Source organism: Colletotrichum navitas (assembly GCF_030913465.1).
Source record: "Colletotrichum navitas strain CBS 125086 chromosome Unknown LY79scaffold_42, whole genome shotgun sequence".
NCBI classification, from domain to species: domain Eukaryota; kingdom Fungi; phylum Ascomycota; class Sordariomycetes; order Glomerellales; family Glomerellaceae; genus Colletotrichum; species Colletotrichum navitas.
The window spans coordinates 145,331-166,156 of record NW_026850588.1 but is presented as its reverse complement, the minus strand read 5'-3'; the positions used below and the strand labels follow the sequence as shown (position 1 = coordinate 166,156).

General features: G+C 55.9%; 9 protein-coding genes across 9 annotated transcripts; 8 read left to right on the top strand and 1 right to left on the bottom strand.

Annotated features, from left to right (window-relative positions):
* Positions 1-230: 230 nt before the first annotated feature.
* Positions 231-1,097, top strand: LY79DRAFT_518268 (uncharacterized protein; the record flags this gene model as incomplete). Its single annotated transcript, XM_060555019.1, has 1 exon — positions 231-1,097. The coding sequence occupies one exon, from the start codon at positions 231-233 to the stop codon at positions 1,095-1,097; it is 867 nt and encodes a 288-aa protein (XP_060412690.1).
* A 98-nt stretch (positions 1,098-1,195) lies between these two features.
* Positions 1,196-1,673, top strand: LY79DRAFT_262825 (uncharacterized protein). Its single transcript, XM_060551956.1, has one exon. It carries the CDS (start codon positions 1,294-1,296, stop codon positions 1,582-1,584), a length of 291 nt encoding a protein of 96 aa, XP_060412689.1. The 5' UTR covers positions 1,196-1,293; the 3' UTR covers positions 1,585-1,673.
* A 1,369-nt stretch (positions 1,674-3,042) lies between these two features.
* On the top strand, positions 3,043-5,524 carry LY79DRAFT_580898 (acetolactate synthase; the record flags this gene model as incomplete). Its single annotated transcript, XM_060560149.1, has 5 exons — positions 3,043-3,206; positions 3,327-3,485; positions 3,518-3,585; positions 3,715-5,406; positions 5,466-5,524. 5 exons carry the CDS (start codon positions 3,043-3,045, stop codon positions 5,522-5,524), a joined length of 2,142 nt encoding a protein of 713 aa, XP_060412688.1.
* A 2,318-nt stretch (positions 5,525-7,842) lies between these two features.
* On the top strand, positions 7,843-8,476 carry LY79DRAFT_558048 (uncharacterized protein). Its single transcript, XM_060558154.1, has one exon. The coding sequence runs from the start codon at positions 7,998-8,000 to the stop codon at positions 8,271-8,273; it is 276 nt and encodes a 91-aa protein (XP_060412687.1). The 5' UTR covers positions 7,843-7,997; the 3' UTR covers positions 8,274-8,476.
* Positions 8,477-8,523: 47 nt separating this feature from the next.
* LY79DRAFT_634770 (uncharacterized protein) lies at positions 8,524-9,909 on the top strand (the record flags this gene model as incomplete). The annotated part of the gene is made up of 1 exon (XM_060562241.1): positions 8,524-9,909. One exon carries the CDS (start codon positions 8,524-8,526, stop codon positions 9,907-9,909), a length of 1,386 nt encoding a protein of 461 aa, XP_060412686.1.
* Positions 9,910-12,144: 2,235 nt separating this feature from the next.
* On the top strand, positions 12,145-13,222 carry LY79DRAFT_650745 (uncharacterized protein). The gene is made up of 4 exons (XM_060562543.1): positions 12,145-12,511; positions 12,567-12,663; positions 12,729-12,939; positions 12,996-13,222. Exons 1-4 carry the CDS (start codon positions 12,264-12,266, stop codon positions 13,028-13,030), a joined length of 591 nt encoding a protein of 196 aa, XP_060412685.1. The 5' UTR covers positions 12,145-12,263; the 3' UTR covers positions 13,031-13,222.
* Positions 13,223-14,192: 970 nt separating this feature from the next.
* LY79DRAFT_634763 (fungal-specific transcription factor domain-containing protein) lies at positions 14,193-16,679 on the top strand. The gene is made up of 5 exons (XM_060562240.1): positions 14,193-14,250; positions 14,334-14,965; positions 15,016-15,616; positions 15,674-16,040; positions 16,103-16,679. Exons 1-5 carry the CDS (start codon positions 14,219-14,221, stop codon positions 16,451-16,453), a joined length of 1,983 nt encoding a protein of 660 aa, XP_060412684.1. The 5' UTR covers positions 14,193-14,218; the 3' UTR covers positions 16,454-16,679.
* Positions 16,680-16,806: 127 nt separating this feature from the next.
* On the bottom strand, positions 16,807-18,222 carry LY79DRAFT_518430 (aminotransferase class-III; the record flags this gene model as incomplete). Its single annotated transcript, XM_060555032.1, has 1 exon — positions 16,807-18,222. The coding sequence occupies one exon, from the start codon at positions 18,220-18,222 to the stop codon at positions 16,807-16,809; it is 1,416 nt and encodes a 471-aa protein (XP_060412683.1).
* Positions 18,223-18,601: 379 nt separating this feature from the next.
* LY79DRAFT_591327 (major facilitator superfamily transporter) lies at positions 18,602-20,180 on the top strand (the record flags this gene model as incomplete). Its single annotated transcript, XM_060561266.1, has 4 exons — positions 18,602-19,087; positions 19,176-19,423; positions 19,477-19,918; positions 20,016-20,180. The coding sequence occupies 4 exons, from the start codon at positions 18,602-18,604 to the stop codon at positions 20,178-20,180; spliced, it is 1,341 nt and encodes a 446-aa protein (XP_060412682.1).
* Between the last annotated feature and the right edge of the window lie 646 nt (positions 20,181-20,826).

Below are 20,826 nucleotides of genomic sequence, written 5' to 3'. Positions count from 1 at the left end.
ATAGACTGCAGAAGCTGCGTCGCGGCTGCCGCAGAACCTGGCTTTCCGAATCAGGAAGCTGCCAGAGGACGACTTTTGACTCGACTTGGGCAAATTTCTGGGGCTGCACTTACGTAGTAGGCGCCCACACTCCGAACCGTTGTCGATTCCACCCAACCCACTATCTCTCCGAACGGACCCCCGTCCCGGCAGTTACTGCAGCACCACCCCACCCACAAATCCCGGGCAAGATGCGCTCGTCCCATTCCGCCTCGGCGCTTATTGCGCTTCTCTCCGCGACGGCGATTTCCGCTCTGTCGCCGGCAAAGCTGCACTGTCTTCGCTCGAGAAGTCTTGAGCTTGCAAAGCTTGCGGGCTGTGGTGAGCCGGGATCCGTGGCCCACTGCATCGACATGCTCCCCGACGATCTGAGGCAGACCGACCTCGAGAGATGCTACATACACGCCGGCTGCGATCTTCCCGAAGCCATTATCGAGTCGCAAGGGACCCTAGATCGATGCGGCAATGACGAGAAGGCTCCCGCCGAGCTGCGCAAGCGGCACATGCCCGTGCTCGCGCGCCAGACCACTGCTGCTGCGACAACGGCGACCGAGGCAGCCAACACGGCCACGAGCACGGACACCGACACGCGCTCGCTGCTCACCTGCTCCACGACTACGACTAAGTCGACGACACTCTGCCCGGTCGTATCGACGGGCGTGAGGAAAGGCATGACGCTTAACGAGGGCTGCTACCCGACGCAGTTGGTGTTCGCGACGTGCGCCGCGGGCCTGCGCTGCACGGACGACCTCTCGGGCAACCCGTCGTGCCTCAAGCTGGACAACACGGTGTACCCCGGTGGCATCGCGGTGGCCGTCTTCCTCGCGGTGGCGGTCGCGTTCTCGTTCGGGTGGCTCACGTTCCTCTGCTGCCGCGAGAGGAAGCAGAAGAAGCGCATCGCGGCCAGGGCCGAGGCAGCGAGCATTGCTAGGCAACCAGCCAAGGCGCCGACTCTGCGGGTCGAGAACACGGACAGCCAGCCGCTCGTGGAGCACGGCCACCCGGCTGTTGATTACCACGACGCGCACGGCCCGTTCAGCGACCAACACCGGATGTAACCGGATGTAATCGAGGCGGAGGAGGGGAGCGGAGACGGGACGAGAGAGTACCGATACAATGAGCCATAACAAGGTCCGATAAGCCTTTTGTTCTTGTTTTTGTTTTTACTTTTTTTTCTTGTAGTGTTGGTCAGGAATAGGAGGAGTTACATTGCAGTACGTACATGAGTAGCTACGGCAAAGATACCTTTTGAGTATGCTTTTCTTTTCTTTTTTTGGAGTTTGGGGGCGGTGGAGGGCTGGCTGCATTGGGAGTCAAGCAGATGCGGAGTTGCAAATGAAGGGAGAAAAAATAAATACGAATACCAATACAGCAGGCGTTTGTCCTCCACTCTCCTTATTCCTTCCCAACTGCAGTTTACTCTCGGTACCACTGCCGAGCTACATTGGCAAACGATCGCTGCGCCAGCTCCGGCTATGGAATGTACATCCAGTTGTGGCAGCGCCCATGTCTCTCGTCTCCGGTTGGGATGGACCGTTTTCCTGACAGCTCACTAGCTCCCGCATGCATGCGCATGCCTGAGGAAGCAGTGTTGACCTACAATCACCGCTGTATGCACCACTTACCATGTACACCTCCACCGGGGTTCTAAATGCTAGCGTAGCGAGTTGACCCGGGAAAAAGAAGTATTTCTTTCCTTGGGGTCTATCTTCGGGGTCTATCTTTAGGAAAAAAGAATACCTATATAGAGGTGTACATACGTAGATAGATATCTACTCACCGCGTAGCCTAATGAGCCGGGGTAATTTGATAGGAAAAGATAGCAACAGGGGGAGGTGGCTCTGTGACTTGTTCCCGCTGCCTCCCGTTCTTCCACACCTTTTATTGTCACGAAAGGGTTGGCGGGGAAAATGCGGACAAAGCGTTTGCTTCCTCCCACTTCCCCTCGGTTGTACATACCTAGTAGTGTACCTATCCGTACAATACGCGCCTTCGCACCCGCTGCGGTTCGGGGGGAGAGGGGTTCTACAGCCAATAGGGTTGAGGGATAAACCAATCCAGTCTTGGACGGACGGATGTGCATGCATACAGATGCAAATTTGGAGAGCTGAGGAGGGGACATACGGATAGACTACGAATGAAGACATAGCAATTGGCGGTGGACGGCAGGATGCAGGGAGCGGGCAGGAGGAAGATGGCGTCAGCCAACAAGAAGACAAGAAGACCGCAAGCGACCAAACCAAAGCTGCCTATCAAGTAAGACTTAAAGTGTCTGTCTGCCAGGCAAGACTCCAAAGGGCAAAGAAAGGAAGAAAGGGAAGAATGGATAGGAAGGAGGAAGGGGGGGGGGGGGGGGGGGGCCGATATCGCCTCCCCAGATTGGATCCTTGGTCCGTGCACGTCTCCCGATGGGTGACGCTTGTTCGCTTCCAGCCAGTCAGAGCTTGGCTACCCCACACATTGGCGGCCGATGATAATAATTTTTTTTCTTTCTTTTCTACCCGCCTCGGAATCAGCAGCACAGCCGGAATGGAATGGTCTGCCTACCGGTACCTAAGTTTGCATACCGTCCAGGCCTAAACCGTCATTGAAAAGTTGAAAGGGTCCTTTACCGGAGGCACCCCGGCAACCCAATTGTCCCCATCCCCTCCCCCCCTGCCGCTCTGACTCCTCGAGCTACCGCTGCCGGCGTGTGCGAGAGAGTATTGTAGGTAGTCACTAGTCTACCCATGTTTGTGTGCATTGGTGCGCCCCCCGTCCGAATCTTGAATTTGATTTTGCGATCTGCCCAATTTGCTCGCAGTCAAACCTTGTGACTGCTTCTCTCCTCCTTCCATTCTTCCCTTCCCCCCCCCATCGACGACCCTCGACTTCTGCAACCTTCTTCACCCCCCCCTGCGATCGTCCAATTCGACGAGCCGCCTTTGTTTCTTTACCCCAAGGATCTCGACGAGGCATCACGCCGAGTGACTTCTTCTCTTTCCTCCCCACTCTCCGCCCATCATGATGCTCCGAAGCCGCCACGCCACCCGCGCCCTCAAGGCCATCTCGACGCCGAGCGCTCCCCGCGCCCTCACCACCTCGTCCGCCGTTGCTGCCGTCCAGGCCGCGAAGAGAGGTCCTTCCGGCGTGAGGCATCAGGCTACCTCTGCCACCTCGCCCGCTCCGTAAGCTCGCTGCCTGCTCTGCTCTTTCTCCCGTCCGTTTGTGCAGCCTTCCCAGCCGTCTCTGGTTGGGGGGGGGGAGGGATACCACAAGGTGACTCATGCGACGGTTTGACTAACAAGAGTGCTTCCCAACTCTAGTGAGGTTCGAAGCAAGCCCGCACCCGCCTTCAATGCCGCCAAGGACCGTAGCCATGTCCAGCCTCTTGTCGCCTCCCGTGGCCCCGAGATGGACGAGTCGTATGTAGCCCTCGCAGCCGTGCCCGACGTCATCGTCCGACTGTAAGCGCGCGGAAATGCTTACCAGTATACAGCTTCATTGGCAAGACTGGAGGCGAGATCTTCCACGAGATGATGTTGAGACACAACGTTAAGCACATTTGTTGGTGGCCCCTAATTATTGCGCCTCCCCTCCCTCCCTCCCTCCCTCCTCCCTCCACCATAAGCAATGCCTTTTTCTTTCTTTATTTGACGAGAGACAGAGAGAGACATGGCTGACCGTGACTTATAGTTGGATACCCCGGAGGAGCCATTCTCCCCGTCTTTGACGCCATCTACAACTCAAAACACTTCGACTTCATCCTGCCCAAGCACGAGCAGGGTGCCGGCCACATGGCTGAGGGTTACGCCCGCGCCTCGGGCAAGTGCGGTGTCGTCCTCGTCACCTCCGGCCCCGGCGCGACCAACGTCATCACCCCGATGCAGGACGCCCTCTCCGACGGTACCCCTATGGTTGTCTTCTGCGGTCAGGTCGTCACCTCTGCCATTGGCAGCGACGCCTTCCAGGAGGCCGACGTCACCGGTATCTCTCGCGCTTGCACCAAGTGGAACGTCATGGTGAAGAACATCGCCGAGCTTCCCCGCCGCATCAACGAGGCTTTCGAGATCGCCACCAGCGGCCGCCCCGGGCCCGTCCTCGTCGACCTGCCCAAGGACGTCACTGCCGGTGTCCTGAGACGCGCCATTCCCACCGAGACCGACCTCCCCTCTCTGCCCAGCGCCGCCTCGAGAGCCGCCATGGCTCTGCTCCAGAAGCAGCTCGAGCAGTCCATCAAGCGCGTCGCCGACCTCGTCAACATTGCGAAGAAGCCCATCATCTACGCTGGCCAGGGTATCTCCCAGTCCGAAGGCGGCCCCGAGATCCTCAAGGAGCTTGCTGAGAAGATGTCCATCCCCGTCACCACCACCCTGCACGGCCTGGGCTCCTTCGACGAGCTCGACGAGAAGTCCCTTCACATGCTCGGCATGCACGGCTCCGCCTACGCCAACATGGCCATCCAGCAGGCCGATCTCATCATCGCCCTCGGTGCCCGCTTCGACGACCGTGTCACCCTCAACGTCGCCAAGTTTGCCCCCGGCGCCAAGGCTGCCGCCGCTGAGGGCCGTGGTGGCATCGTCCACTTTGAGATCATGCCCAAGAACATCAACAAGGTCGTCCAGGCCACCGAGGCCGTCGAGGGTGACGTCGCCACCAATCTCCGCATCCTCATGCCCTTCCTGGAGCCCAAGTCGATGGACGACCGCAAGGAGTGGTTCGACAAGATTAGGGGGTGGAAGGCCAAGTGGCCCATGTCCGACTACGAGAAGGCTGAGCGCTCCGGCTTGATCAAGCCCCAGACTCTTATCGAGGAGCTCAGCAATCTGACCGCCGACCGCAAGGAGACGACCATCATCTCCACCGGTGTCGGCCAGCATCAGATGTGGACTGCCCAGCACTTCCGCTGGAGACACCCTAGAACCATGATCACCTCTGGTGGCCTGGGTACCATGGGATACGGCCTGCCCGCCGCCATCGGCGCCAAGGTCGCCAAGCCCGACGCTCTCGTCATCGACATCGACGGCGACGCCTCCTTCAACATGACCCTCACCGAGCTTTCCACCGCCGCCCAGTTCAACATCGGCGTCAAGGTTATTGTCCTGAACAACGAGGAACAGGGCATGGTCACGCAATGGCAGAACCTCTTCTACGAGGACCGCTACGCCCACACCCACCAGCAGAACCCCGACTTCATGAAGCTGGCCGATGCCATGGGTGTCCAGCACCGCAGAGTGATCAAGCCCGATGAGGTCGTTGACGCTCTCAAGTGGCTCATCAACACCGACGGCCCTGCCCTTCTCGAGGTCGTCACCGACAAGAAGGTGCCCGTTCTGCCCATGGTGCCGTCTGGATCAGCCCTCCACGAGTTCCTGACATGGGATGGAGGTTAGTATTGCCGTGAATTGCCCTCCCTAACCAGATCATAAGCTGACCCCCCCAAACAGAAAAGGACAAGAAGCGCCGCGAGCTGATGCGCGAGAGAACGTGTGGCCTCCACGGCTAAACTGATCACGCCCATCTCTTTCTTGTTAATCTCATCTTTTTTTTTTTCGAACTCGGAGGCGTCCATGCATCTTGCTCTCTCTCATCTTATACCACCAGCTTTGTTGGGTCTTGTCGGCCACAATCGAGATCCAGCTTCGACAAAAATCTTCCCTTTTTGCATTGGGACCAGTGTTTGAACGGGCGACGGGCGGGTTTCATCCTGAAGAACGCCGGTCCTCTGGGGCAACAATACGAAAAACAACAAAAATCCTCAAAAAGTGCTTTCGATCTATTTCAGCATTTTCCGCATTCCAAAGTTAACCTGGGGGCCTAATTCGGTATTCAAAAAAAAGATCAACCTATCAGGGAGTTGTTGGGTTGCCTCAGCTTGTCAAGAGAATGTACATATATAGACTCCACGAGTTGAATGTTCCAAAAGTTTTGTAAGACTATACGATGTCGAGGCTCGCTGAAATGATACGACCATGACGCTGTGCTCGCGCTTGGGCCCAGGTCTTTGATTGACTTTACCCGCTCCTGCGCCCAAGTTGACTGACAAAGACCTTTGGACCGGTGATTGACACATGCCCAAGGAGTAAATACGCCTTCTTTGGCCTCGTACCCATTAGGGGGGGGTTGCTCGCTCATCTTTCCATCATAGAGTGCTTTTGCTCATCTCATCGTTCCCACGGGCATGACCCACCAAAGACCTGGCTGCCCCGTTATGCAACACCGCCTGCTGTGTTCTCTTGTTGCTTCAGACGCCGCCGCGCTGGTATACCTTCGCCGAGACCTTCGAGGGCGTCATGGGGCATCGTGGAAACGCGTGCTGGGCGAGGCTTGGGGTATTGAGAGACGGTGGTCAGGACAAGAACTGAGCCGACTTTTTGATCAATTTATTGTTCATCATACATACCACGGCAAAGGCGCAGCCACGCTCAGAAGAGAGGTCGGGCCACTCCGTGGTCCTCTTCTCACCATTCCCTTCCCTTCGAATCACGACAAAGCGACTCCACGAGCTTTCAACAGTGCCTCGAGCGGTGGACACCGACGAGCAACCAAAGCCCGGCCATGACGGACTACGTTGCATGTCGTTCAAATTCTCGCCGTGTGGAAGTCGACAAGAGCAACCAGGCTCTACGACATTAACCCCCATCCCGTACAAAGTCAACGCCAGCTGCTCTGACGCCTGTGGCATTGAGTTCTCAACTTGGACATCTCGGCGGAGGAGGGGAGGAGGAACCCCCCCCCCCCCCCTATTTCCGCATCCCAGAACGCACGGGAAGGAAAGGGGGCGCGGAAACATTGGACACCAAAAAGGGCTTCGCTAGGTTGGTTCAGACTGTTGATCCGGACTACCCGGTTCTATCTGTTTCTACAGAGTACACGGGGGAGAGGGTGACGAGAAGACCGTATAAGCTTTGGGCAGAAAAAAGAAGGGAAAAAAAAGAAAGAAAGAAAAGCTTCAGCCGGTCCCGCGACGTTGGGACTTTGCCACATCGGACGGCGGGCGACTCGGAGCTTGGGGCTCTTTGCATAGGGCAGTTCAAACAGGCCTGGATTCAATCCGCGCCGCAGCCGATCGTTTGGGTTTCTTGGCGTGGCGCCGTGTGTGTGTGTGTGCGGCTTTGGTTGTCTGTGGGTAGAATAGATGCAGACGCGAGGGGGCTGGTTTCACTTCTTCTGATTTCACCAATTCACGAGTCGCACAGAACGAAGTCGATGATGGGGCTTTTCGTTCTCTTCAACTCAGCATTGATCAACGGTGTATCACCCGCACCCCCCAAGAGACTCCGGAGGTTACCGCATTCGGAAAATATGCGGCCCTGGCGGTGGCTACCCTCCTGCGGACGAGCGAGCGAACTCAGCCGAACGAAGAGGGAGGGAGGGAGAAGGGGGAGCCAGAGAGGAAATCGTTGCCGTTGGGAGGCCATCTGAGCACTGTGGCTGGGAAGGGGAAAAAAAAGGTCCAGCACACACGTCCGATGCGGAAAGACAAAAAAGTCCACCGGGGCACGTCGGCAGACGCCGAGTTTGCGAGGAGTTTGGAGGGAGGACTCCCCCGCTCACACACCACAAGATGGACCTTAATCTGACTTCCACCCCTTCCACCACATTTCATTGGTCCTCCAAAATCGCCCGCGAGAGGAGCGACTGGAGGTCATCCCGAGGTTTCGGGTGCCTTGGATCTTGGCAGGGTCTCAGGATTGAATCGTATGTTCGCCGGCGCCATCTCCTGGCGTCCCAAGCTGACTTCTTTTTTTCAGTTCCGAAAGCAGCATTGGGGGGGCAAAGAAAAGGAGTCGCGCATGACGCGCTGATTGGTCTCAATCACGCGCACGCACACACATACACACATACACACACACACATACACATACACACATACACATACACACACCCTCTTGGCCGGCCTCCGGATCGGCTTCGCATGGAGTGGTGCAACGGATCTCACGCCGTGAGCCCCATCCATCAAGAGATGTGAGAACCAAATGGAGGGAAGGGAATGGTGTGGCCGAGCTTGGGGCGCATGTTTGCCATGGCTGGCTACCCTTGGCTCTCCCACCCTGTTTGTGGGCGCCAACATGACGACGAAGAACGTCGGCCCAGCCCATCTCATGAGCCCGTTTCAGCGGCCAAGAAGACGGGTCCTATATACTGTCACAAGCCAAGCCTGCTTTGAGTGGGTGGGAGGTTATGACGGGGATGGCTGGACGACGTGTCCCCTCCCCCCCCCCTCCGCGTCTGGCGGTGTGTCACCACATTAGACGTTGTCGCGTAGCTTGCCCTTCCAGTCAACTAAGTTGTCCCCTCTCTGCCTGCTCATCTCGTGAGTTCGGTTCATACCTCCAAAGATGGGGTCGCGTACTTCTGACGGCATCTGGCCTCCTTGGCAGGTTGTCTTTATTAGATGAGAGGGGGTTCCCGCTCCTCTGCTCCGGGAGGATTGGGGGAGTGTTTTCTCATACGCAAGTTACCGCAATTCGCCATTCAGCATATCCTGGCTCGTACACGACGATGAAAGATCGGAACTGGAGCCCCGTGGGGGCTCGCCGGAGGGGGCTGAAGTCGTTCGCCGCCCGGCTGACTCTTCGGATCCTCGCCGTTGCGTCCATCATCGTCATGTACCACGTCCTCGAGCTGCATTTTCGATATCGAGAGGCCATGCGCCTCAAGTACCTGCCGACCGTGTTCGGCAACCTGTCGGAGCACGATACAGCGGTCCTTACTGGCACGGGGTGGGAGTCCAACGCGGACGTGACGAACACGGAGCGCCGCGCCTTGCTCGACAACAGGCGGCACTGGAAGAGGCTCGGAAAGGGCCGCGAAGGGGAGACGTTCACGTTCAACAACACCGTCATCAAGGTCTACGACGAGGAGTCGAGCCCGTTCCGCAACTGCATGCTGAACACGGGCGGGCCGCCGAGAAGGTGGCCGACAGAGATACCGGCCAGTCTGGTGGTGGGAGGACACGAGGGCAGCTCACCGCCGCCCGGCAACGGTCCGAACAAAGAAATGTTCGTCCCCGTCAAGGACTACTTCCTAGCCGCCGCAGACCCGCTCCTGTCACCAAAGTGGCATCTCGTCACGCCGTTCCTCAAGTCGGGCACCCTCAAGAACCTGGCCAAGAAGCTGCGCGCCTCCGGAGCTGGCGGCGGCGGTGGCGGCCCGACCTCGCACCGCGAGCTCGACCGCGCGTTCCGGCCGTCCTTCGAGTCCCTCCTCGCGGCCCTCGAGGACCTGCACGCGGCTCACAACCTCTGCCACGACGACGTCAAGCTCGACAACGTCTTCGTCGGCTCCGAGAGCGACCCGGGGCGGTGGAAGCTCGGCGACCTCGGCAACGCCCGCGAGCCCGGCCACCCGTACCACGCCACGGCGCTCTGGACGGCCGACACTCCCCAGCTGCGCGACTGCCGCGCCAACGACGCGCTCCGCCTCACGCAGGTGTACCTCCAGTTCCTCCGCCGCGCAAGCGGGGACCCGGACGCGTTCGACGAGGCGCTGTTCCGGGGTGTCGAGGCGTTCAGCAGGCTGTACTGGGCCGTCGCCCGCGCCGCACCCGCACCCGCGACGGCCCCGGCCACGGCGTCGCAGGTCGCGCGGCTGTCGCGCGCCTACCCACCGCCGCCGACGGGGCGGGATGGAGAGGGGTCGTCGTCGTCGTCGTCGTCGTCGTCATCATCATCGTCGCCGTGGATGACCACGCAGCAGACGCCGGCCGACATCGGGGGGTCCCGCGGCTGGGCCCCGGCCGCCGCCGAGGCCGTCTTCGGGTGGAGGTGGCCGCTGGCGAGCGCGGTCGAGAGGGAGCTACGGGTCGGTGCCAAGGAGAGCGCGGGCAAGTTTTGGGGGGCGACGTGGCTCCTGGGTATCCCCGTAGGCGCGTGCCGAGCTGCTTGAGCAAAGACGTGTGCGATCTGGGAGCTCGGGAGCTCGGAAGGGGGTCAGGAGGGGGACGTTTGATATCTCGGGATTGTGGCGGCGTTTTTTTTCTTTTTTCTTCTTCTTCTTTTTTTTTTTTTTTTGCGATGGAAGTTCTTTGAATGACACAACAATGCCCTTCGATTGAACAGGACATTAGTGTCACAATCCAACTTCCTGTTCTTTTTGCGCATGAGAGGCTCGAGGGGTCGGCCCAACAGCCGCCGATTGCATGCCTGATTGTATCTTTATGAGTATCTTCTGGGCTGGAGTTGATCAAAACTCAACGCCGACCTACCGTCGGTAGCTATTGTGATGCCTGTCTGTTCGTGGATGTCTTGGTTCGCGAGCCTAGGCGGCAAGGAAAAGCGAGCAGTTCAAACATCCACATCATCCTTGCGAGAGATCCATCCTTCGGTTATTATTACGCTGTAACAGCCTGGAACGTAATGACTGAAACTAACATGACGGTGACGGGCAAGCGAGCTCAGGGACATCGTCTCAACACACGAGTCAAGTCGAGAAGAAATATGATCTGCCAAGTACATGCTCTTAGTGCCGTACACGCCGAGCTAGACGTTCCTGATTGGCATGACGATCAGCCAAGAAGCCCCAGTCTTATCTCAGCTATATATACAGTTGCCAGCCGGATCAACCGTCGCTCTGCAAAGATCGCAATAGTGTAGGTAGGAGGATCACTCTTTGCTCCGTGACGTAATCGTTCTTCTTCTCTCGCCTTCCTCTGCTCTCAGCCGTAGTACCGTAACCCGCCACCACTTCCAGAATTGCTGCCGTTATTTGCCTTGGTAGACGCGCCCTCCTAAACTAATTAATTAAGTTTGGACTGCTAACAACAATCCAGCATTGCGTTGCCAGGCTGCAATAACGGATGCGCTATTGCCGCCTGCGACTGTTAATGCGAGATGGGAGACGTTGGACTTGCAGCAAGCACATTGTGGCAAGATTTTCACGCTTGAGCAATCCGGTACCAGCGGATTGACCTACTATGTAGGCGTCTGAAAAAAAGGGTAAGCGAAATAATTGACCTATGGCTTTCGCAGTCTGGCACTGGCGGATTAGTTGATCCGGACGGAAGTGAATTTCGGTACTCGTAATGAAACGCTACGGTATCAATAACCTCACTCGATGGTGGGGCGGTTACGGGTCGAATCCCAAACGGTTGGGACTAATGCTGCACTTTACCATATAGGTAGCAGGACATTTCATCCTAACTTCTAAGCCACTTGGTGAAGAGTACAGCACCCCCATTAAGCTTTGCCTATATCAGATCATGAAACTTAGCGTCGGTTCAAGTTGCCAGAGGGATCAGGGTGACACCTGTGGGTGGATTCGACATGGGACTGTATCAGTGATCTGCGGGTTCTACCAGAGATCAACGAATTGCTCGTCTTGGCGTATCCGTACTGCGGGAGCTTTCTCGTTTCTTCTCCCAAAACTTCACTCAGGCGCATAGCCGTGTATAAACCAGTCAAGAATTTGATGCTGCGACAACTGCTAAGTCTGGAAAAATTCGAACAGTTGACTGTGGCTTAGGCTTGGAGACTCCAGCATTGCTGGTGATCCGCCCTGGCGCAGCATCCAAAGACGTCAGATTTGCGGTTTCTCCGTTCAAGGAACCCCTGTTTCACCCCACGCAAGGAATCCTCAGCGTTGAGGGTCTAGAGGCAACTCCGTACAAATCCATGGGGGAAAAAAAGGGTTAAGACTATACCTAAAACAGAGGCTGAACTTGGGGATCTACTTTCTGTGGGCCTGTCAGAGACGACGCCCACCTGAACGATTTTGACGCATGCTGTCATCTGCTGCCGCTGAGTTGTAACAACAGTCATGGTTTCACCTCATCACCCCGGCATTCTAGCATAGGTCGAAACCAGCCACAGAATCCACTAGATCTACGTGAGAATGCACTCCATAGCGTGGAGTTGCCGGGATCGCTCTGGGCTCGCTTAAAAAAAATAAGATGAAAGGTGTAGCCGACACTCAAGGGTCAGGGCAAGCCGGTTATAGTTGGCCCCAAGGGAGCTGCTGGCCGCCCCCTGCGTGGACGGACACACCAGCATCGTGTGGGAACTGCTCCGTAACCGTGATTTCGCGGGTTGTGTAACAGGGGCCTTGAATCGTGTTGCTTCCATTGTTCACGATAAAAGCCTCGAGGCAGCGCCAAGATGAAGCACAGAAAGACCGCACCATCGCATTCTCTTCATTCTCTTGCCTTTCCGTCATTCTTTCTTCTATTCTCTTCTTGATTTCTAGTACCCTGGTGGTACCTATTACAGTCTTTTCCCAAAGACTCATTTACACCCTTCGGCATCATGATGCTCAAGTCGCTCTTCGTCTATAGTGCTGTTCTGGCGCTCTCCGCCGTCCAGGTTGCCGCCCATGCCGCAATCAACCCGGTCCTGGGGGTTTCCGGCACTGCTGCTCGCAAGGACGTCAAGAGGCCGTCCAACAACGCACCATGTGGAAACGGCGTGAACGTTGCGTCGGCCATTGATAGCTCGACCGCGGTTAAGGCCGATGCCTCGGGCTCCTTCACAGTCAATGTCCAGAACTTCAATGGGTCCGTATACTTTGCCCTTGGCCGTCGTTGGGGTAACACTAACTCGTATTTCCAGTGGCAAGGACGGTTCGCGCCAGGTCACCATGAAGGTGAACGCTGCCGGAGACGGCAAAACCTTTGTGGATGGTGACGTGTCAGCCAACGGCCAGCTCGTGAGTCTCTCCCCTAGAAGCATACGGATGGGTTTGTGGCAGTCTTCTAACAGAATCAACCACAGGCCCCAGCAAGCACGGGCACCGAGGAGGTGACCGCCTCGCTCCCTGCTGGTACCAAGTGCAGCGGTGGAGCTTCAGGAGACCTGTGCCTTGCGTCCTTCAAAACGGCTGGTGGATTCGGCAACTGCGTTGTTGTGCAACAGGCAGGCAGCGGAGGTGGTGCAGGTGGTGGTGGTGGTGGTGCTGCTGCTGCTGCTACTGGTAACAAAGCTGGTAAGAAATCGAACCCTAACTAGGCTCCATTTGACAGAAGCTAATTATCTGCCCAGGTGGCAAGAAAGGTGCTCGTGCCTTTCGGGCGTAACCGCTTCCAGGACTGGAAGTTGTGAATGGGAGCGTGGAAGGGCTAAGGACATCTGGGGCGGAAGACAATACTGGAAGCAGAGGAGTCATGGCCCAGTATCTAGGTTCTATAAGCGTTGACGAGACGGATTAATTGATGCCAATACCCAAAGCAAAGAAGAAAGTAACCTGCCATGATGTTGATGTTACAACCCAACAAACTATAGCCACCGCCAGCCCCACCAGACTTTGGAAGCGCCGGCAGCACAATCGTGATACAGTCTGTAAAGGAAAAGGTCATGCAGATGACTCCCCGGAACAGAAGAACTATGGTATAGATCACGTGGCAATAAGAGGAACTGGTATCCAATAAGCGCTCCACGCTAGAACTAATATACTAAGGGTTTTCTGTAACAGAGGACTGATATATATGGATTAGTCTATAGTATACTAACAGGAGCTAAGATTTATATATAGGGTAGACTTGGTTATGCTTTAAGGATAGACTTCTATAGCTCCTGAGTAATTAACTCATGATATATCTTTATACCTGCGCGGCACAGTGATGTGCATAGCAGTAGGAGCCCCATCTAGTATCCACACCTCACTCTGAAACTGTTCAGTGCAACCGTTACGTTGACAGAGGGACGACTTAAAAGCGTTGGACAGAGAGTACTGGGCTGGACGTATGCGTGTCGAATTGCGTCAAGCCACGATTGTGATGTTCTCATTACTGGAAGATGGAGATTTTGAGCCATATTTTATTGTCCGTTCGTCACGGTTCCCAGTGTTGATACCATTGACAATGTTCGACCTTCCTCAATAGCAGAGGACACCAATATGCTAAGATCAAATCTACAGTGGGTAGTCAATGACTCAAGCTCGTGCATAGTAACTCGAACTTGTCGTTGGTTCGGCGCTCTAGCGGTCAAGTAAGAAATCACCATCCTTTGAGCGTCGGACGCTCACAGGCACGCCGAAATCCTTCTTGAAGGCTACAAAATTCTAATTCCACTCGCTCAGAGAGTAGCCTGATAGTTACTCTGCATCGGAGAGACTCGGATACTGGATTCTTTAATGAGACTGATATGGATCCATCGAGCCAAGCCCCACAGTGACCAAGCCGAAAACCGTAAGCCGAAAACTTCATTCCCGTTCTGTCGGTTCGTTCACCAGAGCCGAGACAAATTTTGTTACATCGGGAAAAAGAATGAGGTCCAGTCTTTCGTGCGAATCTTGCCGGTAAGTCGTCCCAGCCTCGGTCCCCGCCCCGGCGATCGTCCGCTCCGAGATCAGCACCGCTTAATACCCCGAGTACTCGGCAGGCGGAGCAAGGTCAAATGCGTCAATAGCGGAACTCCGCCATGCAACAAATGCGAAAAGTCGGGAAGATTCGACTGCGCGTTGACTAGGCCGCAGGTCGCGTCTACTAGACGAGCGGCTAAACAGGCACGGAGAGCGACGGAGGAGGCGCCGTCAATACCGCACGATCACGATGCCGACCCCCAGCGGCGTCTGATCTCCGCACCCGAATCTCGGGGTCCAGCGTCCCCCTCGGGGGTGGGTTTTCGAGATGGCCGGGAGGAAATGGACAGGCATCTCGAACAGATTCCCAAAGACGTAGTATTCATCGCACTGGAGGCTTTCTGGCGCAAATTCCCGGAACTCCGTGTCATCCACCCATCCTCATTCATGCAATCTTTCAGATCAACCTGTCCGAGGGAATGTAAAGCATTGCTGGCAACCGTACTTGCAATGACCAAAACCCAAAAACCAGACTCGGATCGACTGCGAACGCGGCTCGTGCATGACAGCGAACGGTATGCCTCTTATGCGTGCGGCGTCTTGGCAGCATGCATACTGCAGCCGCCAGATGTAACGGTCATACAGGCACTGCTCATACTGACGCTGTACGAATGGGGCACACGCGACTTTCACAAAGCCTGGATGCATTGTGGTAAGAATACCGACCCGCAAGATACCTTCTTTCTGACATGATGCATGCAGGTATCGCGATCCGTATGATGCAGCTGCTTCACAGTTCAAGAGTTGCGCCTTTCCCTCTCGAGATCTCTCACCGTAACGAGCCAAACAGCCTCGCTCCCGCCATTGAAGCAAGGACATTCTGGGCGTGCTTCATAATGGACTGCATGGTCAGTTCTGGTACGTATAATCCGCGCGTACTACCGAAAGCAGAAATGGCCAAGCTCAATGTCCCGCGGCCACCTACCTCCACGGAATTTGCCCTTGGAGCAGGAACTTCAGCGCAGTCTGAGCAACCTGGCGAAGGCTCGGCCTCAAATGGGGCAGATACGTTTGTTTACCTCGATCTTGACCAAAGCTTTGGTATCATGGCGGACGGTTTCGACATTTACTCCGACATAATGGCCTTCGTCTTCAATGAAGGGCGCAGAGCGCCGGGGATGTGTCTGCCAGAGAACTGTCCTTGGGTGCCAACATCTCCAGTGGCGTGCTGGCGCCGCAGACTTGAAGATTGGAGGTTGAAACAGCACCGTCGGTTGCACTATCCCGACAATAGTGTTGCGGCGCATGCAACTCTAGGATACGGGGAATCGTTTGTTTATCTCAACCTGCTCTATTATCAAAGGTGAGTCGTGCTCTGACTCAAGAGCCAGGCCCAGAACTGACTGTTGAGACCTGACAGCATCATAATGCTTCAGAGAGAGTACTTCCCTTTTTTACCGACTCTAGACATGACCCCTCAGGGGCCGATTGACCCACCCACCCTGGAGGCTGAAGCTCCTCCGGGTTGGTGGGAGCAGAGCGCCAAAGAACTGTTCGAAGGAGCTGCAAATCTTGCGAGCATCCTCCAAGAGGCTTCGGAATGCGGCGTGGCAGTCATGACGCCCTTTGCGGGCTTTTGCGCTTTCACTTCATGCTACATCAATCTTTACGGCTTCAGATTCCCACGTATCACTTGCGGTTATGGTACAAGAGCCGAGGAGCTGATGGACTCGAGCATTGAATATCTCAAAAAGTTTCGAGAGGTCTGGGACCTCGGCGACGGTTGGGTGAGCATCCAACAAAACCTCTGGCAGCGTCCGGATGCCACGGCGGGACTAACACGCGGCAGCTGAAAACTATCCAGAACGGCTCTCTGATGTACCAAAGGGCGACTTCGGACGTTCAGAGGTATCGTGGCCGATCTCGGTTCGACTTCAGCGTCCTTCACCAGTCCGTGCATGAGTTCCGGGTCGTGGATAGGTCAGCGGAGCATCTAGAGGAGATCAACAATGTTGAGAGAAGCTCAATCGGCGCCGCAGAAGGAGGTTTCCCAACCGAGAAGCAGCGAAACAACAGCATCGGCCTGAACGCCCACACTTTGATAGACGCTACGGGGGCCATAGATGACCAGGGTCTCTGGCCCAATTGGTGGTCGATGCTAGAAGATGTTAATACTTCAGAGCTGTTTGCTCTAACTTGATTGCGAATCGGCAAGACTGGGTGTTCTTCGATCAACACAGGGGCGCTATAGATTATCGTTGTGCCACGAGAGGTTCGTTCGGGATGGCCTCGTTTGAGGACAATATCGGGCGGGTCGACGGCGCCTGGCGCGGGTATATAAATTTCACTTGTGAGCATATTACGACGTTAATCATTGCCCGCACTTAACGGCGTCATTTTCGCGTGACAATATGCCGCAACTATCCATTCACTTAGATATCTAGACAACGCGAAATCAAGAACAGACTTAATGCCTGCTCCTCTGCAATGGCGACTGTGGTGCACTTTTCTGAGCTTGAGCCCATTTCGTATCGTTCCATGACGCTGCACCTCTCACATCGTTTCCGCCTCAATCTCTTCAACTGCTTCTCGGAGGACTCTGCAGACCTCCCTGAGTTGCTCGTCTGTGATTATGAACGGCGGTGCAAGTAACACATGATCACCCCTTGAGCCGTCTACTGTGCCAGCGCCAGGGTACAGAGCCACGCCCTTCTCAAAGGCTCGTTCTTGGACACGGAGCCCAAACCGGGTTTTGGGATCGAAGGTTTCTTTGGTCTCCCGATCCTTAACAAACTCCACTCCCCAAAATAGTCCTCTACCCCTGATATCACCAACCGATCGGCAGTTCATCAACTCATTCCGTAGCACGGCCTCGAGCTGCTTGCCCAGCCGAGCGCAGCGGGCTACAAGGTGATCCCGCCTCAAAATTTTCTGGACCGCCAAGGCGGCGGCACAGGCCACAGGATGGGCCTGGTATGTGTGTCCGTGACTGAAAGAGTTGGAGCCCTGTCGAAGAGCGGCGACCACCCTTTCGTGGATCAAAACGCCGGCCATGGGGCTGTAGCCGCCTCCCAGCCCCTTGGCGACGGTGACGATGTCGGGGACGACACCCTCTTGCTCAAAGGCGAAAAACGTCCCGGTGCGTCCTGTGCCGCACATGATCTCGTCGAGGACGAGAAGGGCCCCGTGTTCGTCGCAAATCCGACGAACGCCAGCGAGATAGCCGGTGGGGGGCGCCACGCATCCCGCGGTGGCACCGACCACGGTCTCTGCGACGAAGGCAATCACGTTTCCGGGGCCGATGCTCTGAAACTCCGCTTCCACTTCTGAAAGGAGTCTAGCCGTGTACTCGTCTTCGGTCTCGTCGTTGCGTTGGTACTGGTACGCGTATGCGGGCGAAACGTGGGAGACGTGAGGGTAGCTGAAGCCCTGGTAGGGGACCTTTCTCGCCGCGACAGTGGAGACGGACATAGCCGCAATGGTATTGCCGTGGTATGCCTGTCGTCTGCTGACGACGTGCAGTCTCTGGGGTTGCCCCCTTTCATAGTGGTACTGACGAGCCAGTTTCAAGGCCGACTCGATAGCCTCGCTTCCGCTGCTGACGAAGAACGCCTTCTCCAGACCGTGGGGTCTGCCGTCGAGAAGGAGGTTGGCCAGTTCCTCGGCGGGCTCGGTGGTGTATGCCTGAGTGTGGACGTAGCTCACTTTCCGGGCCTGATCGGCGATGGCTTGGATGACTTCCTCGTTACCGTGGCCCAGCAGGGCAACAGCAGCACCGCCGCAGGCATCAATGATCTTTTGGCCGCTGGCCAGGTAGAGGTATACCCCGCTGGCTGATTCAACCATCGACGGGTGTTGGACCAAGGAGCGGTGCATCAAGCGGCCCTCCCCATCTTGGGATTTGATGCTGACGGGGGGCTGGCTGTTAGTGGCCGGCGTGAAAAGCTCATCAACTCTTGCGGGTGCCATGGCTACAGAGGTGAAGCTGTTGGAACAAGAATAGTGAAGGCTGCGGAACTTTGACCGTGTCTTGCAGAAAGTTAGATAAGTTTATATTACCATTTCGTTCCACACTAGTTGTTAAAGCCGAACGGCCGGGTCCCTGCATCAGAGTGATCTACTAGCAAGTCGTATAATCATCAACGGAACTCGTCAATATCGGTTCTGAACCTAAGCCGAAGGCCGAAAGCCGGTTCCCGACATACGATGTCCAATCTTCAGGAATCGCATACACAGCACAAAACCGAGGAATGAAAGAAAAAAAAAAGGAAGAAAAAGAAGATTGTCCAATATTCTTCTCAATGTATTTGTATCCGGAAGAGCTTGAGAGAATTTTCTTTTTGCGACCATGGATCCCGAAAAAGGTACCGCGAACCCCGTCCACCCCGACGCACCGCCGGCCTCGATCCTAGACGGGCACGAAACAGACCACTCGAGCGACGATGTCCCCAACGGCCCGACGACGAAAGCAGAAGAGGAGGCGTGCGATGGCCGCAACGCCTGGATCACGGTCGCGGCCTCGTCCCTGACAATGTTCGTCTACCTCGGCGTCATCTACTCCTGGGGCATCATGCAAGTCCGGCTCGTCGAGACGGCGGGCTCGAGCCTGACGACCCTGACGTTCGTCGGCTCGCTGGCGACGTCGTTCATGGTCTGCTTCAGCATCGTCGCGGACAAGATCGTCTGCCGGGTCGGATACCGGCTCGCGGCGCTGATTGGCGGCGTCTTCATGGGGCTCGGCGAGGTCCTCGCGAGCTTTGCGACGCGGCATGTTGTCGCGCTGTTCTTCCTGCACGGCCTCGTCTTCGGCCTCGGCGGCGGACTGTGTGTTTTTGTGAGTCTTTTGCTTTCGGGGATGCGATCCCGCGGAGCCTCGAGCCCTGGCGTCCCCCTCCCCGACTAACACCTGGCTTCTCCTACAGTCTGTCTCGACTGCTCCGATGAGCCTGTTCAAGAGGCACAAAGCCCTGGCTATGGGGTTCGTCTTTGGAGGCGGAAGTCTGGGATCCGCAGTCATGAGCGTCGCAACCAACTTCCTCGTAAGGGACCTCGGCGTCGCGTGGACATTTCGGATCCTTGGCTTCATCCTCTGGGGGGTGTCGATACCCGCCTCGTACTTCTTGCCGCAAAGAACTTTTTCTGGAAAGAAGGCCTCGCGTCAACTGCAGTGGTAAGATTAACATCCGTAGAGCCTAAAAAGGAACCAAGGACTAACGGGCCTAGGTACCGCTTCAAGCAACCGCGGTTTCTCTTGCTCGTGGGCGGGACGATCTTGGCCTGCTTCCCGCTGTTCATCCCGCCCTACTTCATCCCCGTATTCTCGAGGTCGATGGGCTATCCCAAGGAGGTCGGCATCACAATCCTCGCGGCATGGAATCTGGCATCCACTCTGGGACGCATCATGGCGGGTTGGGTCGCGGACACGCTGCTGGGCCCCGTGGAGAGCCTGGCGATCTGCATGCTCTTCATGAGCCTGAGCTCTCTCGTCGTATGGCCCCTGTCTTCGTCCATCGGCATCTTCGCCGTCTATCTTGTCTTCAACGGCGTCGGCTGCGGTGCCTTTTTCAGCCTGACGCCCATCGCCGTCGGTGCCACGTTTGGCGCCGAAAATACACTCAGCATCATTCCGGTGATTTGGACCACATGGTTTTGCGGATTCTTCTTCGTAAGTCGGATCGCCCTTTTCGGCCGCATGTGCAGCTTTTTTTTCTTCTCCTTCTTCTTCTTTTCTTTCTTTCTTTCTTTTTCTGACCGCCAATCAGGGCACGCCGATCGCTTCCGGGCTCTACTCTCTATCGGGAGGCGCCGACGGCCTGGAAAACTTCAGGCCTGCTGCGTACTACGCCGGAGCTATGGCGATGGCGGGGTTTGCCTGCGTGTTGGCAATGCGGTTCACACGCACGCATGAGGTGACGGCAAGGATGTAAAGAGCCTCGCCAAGACGGAAGAGACGATTTGGTGAAAATTTGACTTTGAATCATGCAAAAGGACTATATAGACCCAGTTTGAACCCTCTAGAGAGACGGATATATCAAAGACGGCAGGGCCGAATAGGTTTGGACAGATGTTATGAGTTAAATGGCCTGAGAGACTTTCAGTAGTCCCATGTACCAAAATTTCACCAACATCCAATAGATCGAGCGGGTTTCGTTTGAGTCTTTCCAGAGCCTGGGCCCGCGGTCAGCATTAGAATCTAGTTCATGATGAACTCGTCACTTTGTTCTTTTGGTGTTAGTCCTATTAACGATGCAGGGAAATGCATGTTCATTCACTTCCGTCGTTGTTTTGTTACTTTACTCTTCCTGTTTGGGCCTAGCACCACCAGCAAGCCACGATGGTTGGCGCCGGCAACTTTACCACATCTGGATAGGTTTGTCCGAAAGATAATCATCTGAGGATCTTCCCCTATCACCATGACACTGCATGAACAAAGATACCAGAACGGAAAGCTGGAATCTCTCTCTGAATATGTGTCCTTTGCTCTATCTGCTATCTTGTATGCTGCGATGCTGGTATACCTCATTTGCTAACTCGCATCGGTAGGATCTTGAAGGTCCTCATGGTGTGTCTAAA